The sequence below is a fragment of the Ictidomys tridecemlineatus genome, chromosome 3, assembly GCF_052094955.1.
Source record: "Ictidomys tridecemlineatus isolate mIctTri1 chromosome 3, mIctTri1.hap1, whole genome shotgun sequence".
Classification (NCBI taxonomy): domain Eukaryota; kingdom Metazoa; phylum Chordata; class Mammalia; order Rodentia; family Sciuridae; genus Ictidomys; species Ictidomys tridecemlineatus.
In genome coordinates, this window is record NC_135479.1 from 157,625,021 (window position 1) to 157,637,138 (window position 12,118).

The following is a 12,118-nucleotide window of genomic DNA, read 5'->3' on the forward strand; positions in this document are numbered from 1 at the left end:
TTTATATCTAACATTGCTTTCATTTATGAGGAAATAGCTAATGTATATGAGTCAACAAGGTTCATTTTGTTGAATATCAAAAATGATCAGCATGTAATGTCTCATCAGAGAGTTCCTCAACCCTAGCCTAAAACACAGCTTAGAAAGTTGTTTGTTTCTGGGTCTCATTTTTTTTTTTTTAATCTAGATGTACCGTGAGTTTTAAAAATCAAACTATCTTTAAATATAATTTATAAACATGTAATACTATTCTGTTCACTATAAAATAAATACAAATATAGAAAATGTTAGATAATGAAAAAATAAATGCAAATGAAAGATCTAATATTTACTTCTTATAACTCCAGGGATTGTCCTGCACACGTTTTGGAGTTCTACATTCCACACTGAAGACTTTTGTTCCCACACACAAGGGAAGTCATTACAAAACCATGCTGTGAAGTTACAGCTTAACCTCAGATGGATGACCCTGTCAACTCCATCCCCATCTGTTCTGCCTTTACCTTTCCAGTTGCCTAGGTTCAGATTCATGGTCCCCTTTTTGTAGTAACAACCCTATGCTTACAACTTTTTAAACTTTGTTTACATGTAAAATAAAATACAAAATAATCATTGGAGATTTGGATGAGGTAGGGAATAAAGAGTTAAAAGATAACTGCACATTTGGGTGTTTGGGAAAAGGGTGCACCTTTAGAAAGAAGGTAGCTCTAAGGAACAGAAGAATGTTTACAAAAAAAGACTACTTAGTTTATCTACAAATTATGGAAGAACAAAAACATTTCTTCTACTCTTTCTGTTTTGAACATTTATGAACATTTTTATGAACATTTTTCCAGGATTGCTGAGATTGAAGTCCTATAAACAGGATGTTCGATCCCAGGGCAATGTCCTTATATTATTAGCAGAGACTACCAAGGGTGAGCATGTTGGCAACATGTAAAGTACATCATTTTTAGAGAAATTTAAAGTAAAGGTAAGAATAAATAAATTCAATACCATTTTTATTATCACCATGCATGGCAATTCTAAATACTATCAAGAGTAAAATATTACTTTGCCCCAAATGTTGTTAATCTAAATTCTAAATAATTGTGGTGATTACTGTTGAGTTTTAGTCATATGTATTTAAAGCTTCTGATTAGCACATTTTATTATTCGTCCTTTGATAAACATTGTATTCTACATGGAAGTTAATTCAGAGAAATTTCAGTTAGCTAGGTGCCCCTGTATACTTACTCAGTTACCCACTTTCATTTCAAAAGTTAGTAACGACTCAAAATATTTCTCATATCCTGTGTTTCCAATCTCTATACTACAATATATTCCTGTATTTAAACAGCAGATTCTAAATAAATGTAGTCCAGTGACTGCAAAGACAAATTAACAGAAATTGAATCGCATTCATGTGACCATTATATATGATTACATGAATTTAATGTGTTAAAAATTAAAATTGAAACAGTGAGAACCAGGAGGTATGATGTTTTTCTTTGATAAGTACAAACTTCAGTTCACATGTAAAATATCATAATGAATTCCATTAATATTTTTAAGATTATTTTTTTCTCTGACAGTGTTTTTGTCTTAAAATCATAGGTGATTCTGAATCAAGAATAGTGATCTTAACTAATCATTATGTAATCACTACTGAAAATAATTTTGTTACATATAGGACGGGGGTGTTAAAAAGTGACCCCTTATGTGCCAAATATGCTGGACATGCCATTGACTAAAAATGTTCCCCAAAGGTGATGGTCCCATCCCTGTGGTCCAGGCTCATTATCACCTATTTGACTCTCCTACAGTCCTGTTCTCTTTCCTTGCCATTCCCAACACACTGTCTGGTCAATGTAATTCAATTCATGTACCTAAACCTATATTCTTGTAGTCATCCACTTTCAGACTATCACTTTCTTTACCTGATTCATAAATAATAAATAGAGGTTTCTTTTTTCCTGTTAGAGTATATTTTAGTAGGTCCAGTTGTGTACTGATGCTTCTTAAATTTATATCACTGACCCTTACCTATTCCGTGAACAGAAGATTTGTGTACCCAGTTCTTTATGCTACAACTGTATCTGGATGCCGAAGAGAAGAGGCAGATTAAATTGACATGATCAAATATGATTTAAGTTTCCCACCGTATCTACTCTCCCCCCAGAGAACTTCATTTCAGTGAATTCCATTATTTTTCAATGTGTTGCTCAAACACAAACACCTGGATATTTCATTTCTCTCTTTCTCCTACATCCACATCCAGTAAACCCTATAGAGGCTCAACCTTCTACACATAATCCAGTCTTCACTCCTTCCCCAACTCCTGCCTGAGACCTAGAAATCTGTAAAATCCTGCTACCGTCTGGTTTCCGGGCTTATCTGTTTACCATCCATAAACTCTTCCACCGTGGCCATTGTAAGCTTTTAAAATGATCGCCTGAACAAAATACTTCAATAATTTTGTGCCAAATTCACAAAACTCAAAGCCATGACACCAGTGCACAAGCTCTCTATAACCAAGTACAGGTGGTACCTCTGGCCTCTCCTGGCTCATCTGTCCCTTACCTAGGCTCCTCACACTTGATTTCTCCTCAGCCTGGGACACTTGTCCAGATTTCCCCAAGGCTTTCCCCTTCACTTCTTCAGGTCATGGATACCTCTTATGAGACGTCTTCCCTGAACACTCTACGCTACGTGGGAACACCACACCAACACACCCTACTGCCTTGCTTTGGTTGGTTTTCTCTCAGGGCATTTTTCAGTATCTGACATATTATACATCTACTTTGTTGTGTATTTTTAACCTCCCAAGTTAGAATGTAGTCTCAAGAGGGCAAGGATCTTGTCTGCATTGCCCACGGCTAGGTCAACCAAAGCTAGAATTGGTACAGAGAGGCTCTACAAATATTCACCCCATTAACCAATGAATTGTTTTACCCTACTTTTACACCAAAGTCCAGTCTCTGCTCTTTCTTGTTCACTCTCCCTCCTTCCCTTCCTCAACTCCTACTTGGTTGTTGAGAATGCCTGGCATCTCTGGGCCTCACTCTCATGTTTGCTTGACAGAACTTTGTAGAAAAAATTGCAGTTCATTAGCAGGCATCTCTAGGGCAGGAGGCAGAAAGCCTGGCCACATGAATAGAGTGGGCTTTTCCAGCTCTGATTGCCTCCAGTAATAGTCACCCCCAGCAGCTATTCTCTGCCTCTTCATTTTGTTTTTCTTTAAACCTCATTTATTCGCAGTGGCCACCTGCCCCAACCTGGATGATGAATTGGAGAACTTTTGCTTTTTGTGGTCACATATGACTCCTCATTCTCTCATTCACAATTCTAAAATGTAAAAAATTTCTGAAAGCCAAGAATGTTTTATCTAAACTTGATGCTAACTCACTTGTCAGGAAAACTTATGTGGCTCTTTATGACCATTATTTATTCCATGTTAATATTCACACATTTTATAAACAGATATATTAATGTGTTTGATTAACAGAGTGCTGCTATAGACTTTTCTTGCTGGTATAACATAAAATGCAGAATTTGCTCTGTCTAGCTTTCCAAAATCAGAACTCTTTTGAGTTGTGAAACATGTCTGGGCTCAGAGGTCTTAGACGATGGAGGTGGCTGAGTCTGACTCACTTTCCTAGCCACATGTGGTAGAAAGGGATATCCATATGACCCAGAACTAAAGACTAAAATGTAAGAGGGAATCTTTTTATCTTCTAGAAAAAAAGAATCCTGCTTCCAAAATGAAAAAGCCAAGCCTCAAATAGAATGGTTTTGCCTCAATTCTTGCTTTGTGCTCAGGGTCTGGACTGAGGATGTGGTACTTGCCACCTGTGTCTGTGAGGAGCCAAGATGAAAAGGTGAGTTGAATTTTGTTGCGGGGGGGGGGGGGGGGGGAAGGAGGAGAGAAAAAAATCAAACTAATAATAACAACCCTATCCCCAAAGGAGCCTGGAATCATGCCTCGTGTTCTTCTTAAGTAAATAGAAAACTCCCTTATTTTTCAGCCAAGGTTACTCAGTCTCTCTGTTAATGGCCCAGATGGGATATGACAGGTACAATATAACAATGTGTCTGAACAGGTGTCAAATAGGATCCTCACTCAGCAGACCACAAAGTAACCACTTCCTGATGAAGGACAGGCAACAGAAGACCCAGGTGCTAGCCTTATCAGTTTGCCAGTAAGTGAGGAGAGAGGAGAACAATAAGGCAGGAGCACACCCACTGGCAAAGAACCAGCACTGCAGCAGCAGTTGCTTATCATGAACACACTCAAGTTTATCACAATCCTGTGTCATGCTTATGTGGTAATGGTGCCAAAGTCAATACCACTGGGTATTAAAGCCTTGTTACTTGCCTAGTCCTTGCAAACCTTTTCTGAACTTTTTGGTGAGTGAGTCTGCACTGCCAAAATCCTCTCTGCTTCTCCAAAGAGCTTAAAGAGATCCAGTACTGGTAATGCTCTTCTTGGATCCTTGCTCCCTTGAGACTGTCCCTCAGCGATCTCAGCTTCTTTCCATTTTCCCTCGCAGCTCCAGGACACTGACTTCCTGCAAGATGAAGCATACTTCTTGCCTCCTCATCTTCATCTCCCTTCTTCAGCTGATGACTCCGGGGAGTTCTCAGTGTTCCTTAGACTCTGTAGTGAATAAAAGAATTCAGGAAGCTCTCAAAGGTACAGGGAACTGCCAGGAATTGGGAGAAATGGGAAGTTCACCCTTACTCATGCCTCCTGTTTTAAACTCTAATTTCACCCCTAGCGCATCCTAAGTCAGTCCTGGTCAGCCCACCAGAGCCCAATCTTTCTGCCCAGGGCTTCCTTAACTCTTCTACCCACTTTGGGCTCTTGACTCAAGTTTTCCTGATGATGATGAGGAGGAGGAGAAGAGGGATGGTTATAAAACGTTCAAATGTCATACATAGATTTATGTTGATTAGTTTAATTTCCACAGCCACTTTATGAGGTAAGTACAGCTATAACTTCCACTTTACAAATGAGGAAGCTAAACCTTAAAAGTTATGATTGTGGACACAGTGATACCTCCAAGGTAGAAGAAGATCTGGAAGGGGATTATGACAAAGCATCATGATGGGCAATATGTCTCTCTCCTACTCAGAGTATAAACCCTCCATCCCAACCAAGACATTCTCGTGTGTCAGCATCACAAGCTCAGGAAGACTGTCCTCCTGCCCCACTGGTGAGTAACACCATGTGGAAGACTTGAGGGTAACATGCCCCTGTTTTCCCTGCCCATCCCCTAATACATATACGTTCCCCAAGTTCAGGTTTGTGTTACCTTGAAGCCAAGCCATAATTTCTACTTCTCAGAGATAACTTCCCATCCCGTTTTCCTTAGGATGCTATTGAGAGATCTTGAGTTTCTATTACTCCCCACTGTTCTGCCCCCACACACCAGCCCATTCACGTCAACTGCCTTGTCATAGTGATAGGATTAGTTTCCCTCTAGTTCTATGTCTCTGTGTTGGTGGTGGTGATGGGGCATTCACAGAGGCAAATTTATCATCAGTTTAAAGAAACTGAGCTGGACGTGGTGGCACACGCCTGCAATCCCAGCAGCTTGGGAGGCTGAAGCAGGAGGATCACAATCACAAGGTCAAAGCCAGCCTCACCAAAAGCAAGGCACTAAGCAACTCAGTGAGACCCTGTCTCTAAATAAAACATAAAACAGAGCTGGGGATGAGGCTCAGTGGTTGAGTACCCCTGAGTTCAATCCCTGGTAACCTCAAGAAAAAAAAGAAAGAAACTGTTGTTGCTTCTGTAATTTAGGGATTTTTTTTTTAATTCTTAAAACAGACTGTCAACATTGACTGTAATTTAGCCCCCACAAAACCTCGATTTATCCCTGGGCTTCGCGGGGATAAAAGATGTTTACAAATGTGCCTTCCAGTTCTCAAGATCCCAGGGCTCTGATGTCGGTGTCTCCCATGTCCATGCAGGTATGGTCGTCACTGGTTGTGCTTGTGGTAATGCCTGTGGTTCCTGGGATGTACGGGGAACAACCACATGTCACTGCCAGTGTTCTAAGATAGGCTGGACCACTGCCCGTTGCTGCCATCTGGCCTGAGAAGAAGGAGGCCGAGAACCCAATTTTGTGATGATGTCTATAATGAAACTATGATTCCAACCAGGAAACATCATTCATTACAATACTGTTTCTTGAGCAGTAAGACCAACTTAAAAAAAAAAGAAAGAAAGAAAGAAAATAAAGACCAACGTGGTACTTCCCTGCATTTATGTCTTTGATGTTATTGACCTTAGCTTGGGATTCTTCTAGCCGGAAAATATTTTCAGTATCTCAGGAATTACATCTTAGTATGGCATGTAGGATCGGTGGTTAGGAAAGCTAAGGGAAGAACGGGGGAAATTAGACTGACATGCCTTCCCCTCCCTCATCATTTAATAAAAAATGTCAAGCATATTGCTTGCATGAGGCACAGAGAAGTGAAATAACATGCTCTTATGGAAAAATAGTGGGCTATAAGCTGAGGGCATAAAGAATTTCCAAAGTATAGGCAGGTAAGGGTAGCTTTAAAGAAATAGTTTCTAGATTTTCAGCATGAATTTGTACTCTTTCTTAAACTCAAGTACCCGAGATGTGCTTTGATCAAGGTGACTTCTTTCACCACTGCCTTTCTCCCAGGCCACAATAGAAGACTACAGCCCTCACTGAATCTTGCAGGAAGTAGAATTGTGTGCGGTGGCAGGCCACCAAAATCAGGCCATAGAAAATTTGTCTTGGGCTTTCTGAAAAAGAGTTTAGTACCTAAATAAAAACAGAGACTCAAAATTGCCCATGATTCTTGTTTCTTGGGTTATTTGTGTGAGGACATGATGTCTAGAGCTTTGTCAGCCATCTTGTGTCTGTGAAGTTAGTTCAACCATCTTGTGACCTTTTAGAGAGAACTATTAGAATGGTAAAACAGAAAAGAAGAAAGGAACCCAGGGCTGCAATTATATAATAACACCTCTGAACAATCTCTGGAATCATTTAAACATGTTTCTTAATAATGAATTTATAAACATCCTTATTTATTCATTTAACAAATATTTATTAAATTCTATCTATATCAGGCATTGGGATTCAGCAGGGGCCAAAATAGGTAATGATTACTACCTTTATAAAGTCTGCATTCTATTTCTAAGCCTTCTGGCTAGGAATTTTGTTGCTTTCCTCTGGATAGGATTAATCTAGGGCCATGTCATGTTATCTAAGCAGAGGACTACCAGGGCATACATTTTATACTTCGATTTTCCTGTTGAAGCAATAAATGAAAAGCCTATATTGAGAGATGTCATCAAACTTGATGATTCCTGGCAGGGTAGCTGCCAGGTTTGTGGGACTGTTGGGGAGAAAGAAAAAGTCAGGAACACTTCCCTAAGTAGAGTAGCAGAGCAAAGGCAACTAGAACTTCTTAAAGGATGCACTTGAGATTGTCCAAGCCTCCTCCTGAAGGCCTGAAGTCCTTCCCGCCTCCTTAGATCCCAAGTACTGCCAGAGTGTTTATGGAAGTTAACCATTACCAGCATCAGACACTGAACATGTAATGAACACTTAGCTCCCAACCTTTGCAGTCTACAATCATTTGTTTCAGGCTGACTGGTTCTAAAGGAAAAACATAAATCATCACTGATATACAACCTGATACCTTATCATCTATGATTTGTAGACAAGTTGACTTCAATTCTAGAATATTAAATTAACAATAAAAGATAATATTCCTAGTTACTGAATTTGTGGGGGCAAAAAAAGAAAGAAGGCAAAAAAATGGGACCACTCTCTAGTGCTCTTTCTCCTTCCCATAAGTCTAGTATAAATATTCATGATACTAGGCATACCTTCCCTATAGATGGAAACATAGTGGTTCAGAATACGGTTCCATGATAAGGCTCCCACCATAGAGATATGATTGGAAGAACTAGAAAAATATGATTGCCTTTTAGATTCTTATGGGAGGGTGGTATTGTGGTTTGGAAATGAGATGTCCCCCCAAAGCTCCAATGTTCATGCAGGAATATTCAGAGGTAAAATATTTAGATTATGAGAGCTGTAACCTAATCAGTCTAATCTAGATTGGAGTAATAAGTATTGTAGGCAGGTGGGGCAAGGAGGGAGGAGGTAGGTCACTGGGGGCATGTTCTGGAAGGGTTCATCTTCCCTGCAACTCCTTCTCCTTACTATCTCTGCTTCCTATCCACCATGAACAGAATAGTTTTACTCTTATCATGCCCTTCAACCACGATATTTTTGTTCATCTTGGGCCCAGAGCAATGAAGTTGGCTGACCATGGACTGGAACCATAGGCCCCCCCGCCCCAAACTTTTCCCCCTTTAACTTATTTTTGGCAAGTATTTTGGTTACTACAATGAAAATCTGACTAACACCAATGCAAGATCCCTGGTGGTATCGCAAGTCAGATGTTATAGTGTTGTTCTCTCATCTCCTATTCCTTTCCACCTCCCTTTTGCCATGCTATGATTATTACAGCAAAGTTCTTGCTCCTCACAACTCTTTAGGTTAAATTACTTATTTTGAAGGCTCAAGTGAAAAACAGATATAACAAATATCTATTTATTACTGTTCTTCTCATGTAAGCCAATAATCCATAAGGAAAAAAGGAATCACCCAAACACAGGCCAACAACTACTAATCTTTACAACCCACAACCTAAAAATACCATGACAATAGGACAACGGAGGAAAAATTTCAGAAACCTATACATTATTCAGTGATTTTTGCTAATTTAGTATTTTCACAATGAGGTTGGCCTATCCTCCTTTTACACTGCAAAAGTGATTTTCAACCAGAGAAATTACAAATATCCAGATATATTTATGGTTGTCATGCAAGACGGGGGAAATATATTGCCATCTAGTGAGTTTCAGCCACAGATGCTGAGAAATATCCTGCAATGCACAGGAGAGGCCATATGAGGAATCATCTTATATAAAATGTTGGTAGCCTAATACATTTACATTAAGAAACTCAGTGCTAGAGTATATGCTTCTATCAGGGGAGAGATGACCCTATTTCTCACTTAGAACACTTAGAACAAGTATTAACAAAGTGAAAAGTACTATCTTTCTAAAGACTTCTATTGATAGCTAATAATACCTATGTATCTCTGTTCCCTAATTCTTATAAGGGCTGCTTATAACCTGAACCCCAAACTTTACAAATAAATGATTTTAACACTTCTTCATCACATGCTAGCAATTAGAAGTACATTTCTTCCACAGGCTTAAACTGACCAATGCATAAGTACCTGGAAATATTTTGAGTGGCAGATTTACAGTTCTACAGAAGTCAAAAAACTATAAGAAAGAAAGGGATTTATGCTAGCAGCGCCCCATGTTTTATTTGTCTACATGACAATTATATTTACTTCCTTGTGTGCTCTCTGGGTGTCAGAAGGCAGAGCTTCTGTATATTTGTGCAGTAAAACATAATGGGACTATAATGGGAAACGTTGATAATCTAATAAACCATCATCAGACTCTTATTTTTAGTTGTCGTATACCCTATTTCTGAGATATTGTGCTATTTTAGCTAAATAAATCTCCTTTTATTTAGGTGCAAGGAATTATTGTTTTTTCTTCTGGAAAACCCATAGAGAGGAAATGTCAAACACATAATGTATAAGATAAGGAAATGTTAGTACTAAGACTTGGACATAATCTCTTAGAATACGGACTGGAGGTAGAAGAGAAGATCCTGGATGACGAACAGAAACTCCTGCATGGCTCTAAATAATCTGAAAAGACAACAGAAGGACTTCTACAACTCCACAGAAGCATTACTTACCTAAGCAATGAAGATCATTTGCATGAGCAGTGGTATAATGTGAGGGAATCTAAGAACACTCCCCTTTTTTTAAATGCCCTTGTCTTTTTTACCTCAAATAGTAACACTACATTAATTTGGAAAGCAAAAGGGACTAGAAATTTCTGAGCCTTCTAATTAAATACATATATTAAATATATTTAATAGGAAGGATCCCTCTCTGAGCTTTTCTGGACAGTGTGGTTTGTATAATGGGAGGAATCATAGAAGCTAAATTTTAAAAATTATCAAGGCAAAGTTTACAGTATTCACCATGTATATATTCAAAGCTCTGCCTCAGAGAGAAATAAGAGGGAAGTGGATCGCCTTCCATTTCCATGCGATTTCCCTTCTCACTCCCTTTCCCTCCCACCTCTCATCCCTGTTTAATGTAAATCTTCTTCTCAAGCTCTTCGTCCCTACCCTGTCCTTGTTTACTCCCCTTATATCAAAGGGGTCATTTGGTATTTGTTTTTTAAAGATTGACTAGCTTCACTTAGCATAATCTGCTCTAATGTAAAGTTGGGAGTTCATAACCCGCTTGAATCAAACTGTGAAATATGATGTATTAAGAACTATGTAATGTTTTGAATGACCAACAATAAAAAAAAAAAAAGAGGGAAGTGGAAGAAAAGTTGTTCCCTTCCTGGGAGAGGCCCCATAGCTGAGGGGAAAGTGCTATAAATAGTAGGGATGTGAGGATATGTCTGTAAGGGGTCAGGAGGGAAGGGTGGACCAGAAAGAGATGATGTTCAACCCCAGGACTACAAAGACCCCAGCATACAATTTTCCAATCCCAAAGAAAGAATTTGGAGGACTTAATGGAGAGGGCTTAAACATCTTATTATTCCTGTACTCCTCAGCAGTGGTGAGCCCTGTGAAACCGAGGGCCACTCTGGCCTACAAGCCAGGAATGTGTGGGATAGGTTGCATGCCCTCTGGGCAGATGGAATTCTTTAGATATTTTGTGAGTACATTGTGCTTTGATCACTGTGCTTTGATCCTCACCTGAAGACTGAAGACAAGGGAAGTGGCCCATTTCATTTCTTTATTTCCTTTGTTATCAACATTCTTTGGAGTCCTTCTCATTTCACTGCCTGGAACAAGTGTTGCTAGGCACTCACTAGTGTTTACCCCAATAGAAAAGGAGATTAAAGAGGACCTGAGACTGAATGTGCTTAGATTAAAAAAGGTAGGCTTTCTCCCATTGCATTCTGAAAACAATTTATTATAAGTGAGGTTTAGGGGCTTCATTAATCCCAGGAAGAAATTTGTGGGCTCTCATTGGCATATAGATGGTAGAAATTTTGCAGCCAAACAACAGGCTTCAAAAGGAAAGAACCTGGTGCAAAACTTAATTCCAAGCTTAACTTATATGCGCAATAAGGCTCATAAGTTTAAGGTAAATAAGGAAAAGTACAGCTATCTAGACAATTCAATAGTGAATATTGTCTGTTATTGATTTTTGTACACTTACATAGAAATATACACACGGGTTAAACTACATTGGGTGTGGTTTCCTCTAACTGGAATTATTACCCTAAGATTAAAACTTTTAAAAAAGAATAAAATATATCAGTCCTAATAACATAATAATAGCTGTGTACATTGTACATACACATATAATTTAGGAAGACATTAAAAATATTTATTGATATAATTTAAAAAAATATTTAATACATTTGTGTTCCCAGACATAACTAGTTCCTAGTTTTCCCAATATTTCCTCATCCATTGAATTGAAGAAATTTTTAATTTCCAAAAAGATACTGTTTTTTAAAATTGGGATTTTTCCAAAGGAGAGAATTTAAGCTGAATTTAAAAATATTTCCTCCATAAAGAAATTCATGGTCTGATTTACAGTTTACCAAAAGCCAATGTTCCATGTCTACACTGTGAAAAATCAAATAGATATTATTCACACTGTTTGAGACATTCTTCTTCCAATATTGTGATTTAGGCATCAGAGTTGTTACCTCCTAGATAATGTTTCCATTGCTTAAATACACATCTTACTTACACTGGGGAGAACTGGAGAATAGGTTAGACTCTGTAGAGTTTGGCACTGGCTGAGAAGAGTAGTGTGGCAGTTCCAAATAAGTTCACACCTTATGGCTGGAGAATAATCTTTGGTTACATATTGCCTCAGCTAAATAGCTAATTTCGTCACTGGAAAATTCTACCTTACACAAAACACAAGAGCACAAACCTAATTCAATCAAATTCTTTGTCATTTTATAAAAATGTTTTTTCCTCTGTTATCCAATAACTTATTC

At 38.5% G+C, this 12,118-nt stretch overlaps 1 protein-coding gene across 7 annotated transcripts in view; it reads left to right on the forward strand.

Moving 5' to 3' along the window:
- Positions 1-6,715, forward strand: part of Retnlb (resistin like beta) — a 90,473-nt gene extending 83,758 nt beyond the window's left edge. For 5 of the 7 annotated variants that reach the window (XM_078044267.1, XM_078044270.1, XM_078044268.1 and 2 more), the window contains 4 exons: positions 348-3,860; positions 4,533-4,675; positions 5,118-5,198; positions 5,959-6,715. In XM_078044267.1, the coding sequence (XP_077900393.1) occupies positions 3,853-3,860; positions 4,533-4,675; positions 5,118-5,198; positions 5,959-6,086 (360 nt within the window). In that variant the 5' untranslated portion in view covers positions 348-3,852 and the 3' untranslated portion in view covers positions 6,087-6,715. Of the gene's footprint in view, positions 1-347; positions 3,861-3,903; positions 4,676-5,117; positions 5,199-5,958 lie in introns of those variants that run through there. The other 2 variants (XM_021733458.3, XM_005335582.4) reach the window with 2 other exon arrangements.
- Positions 6,716-12,118: the final 5,403 nt, after the last annotated feature.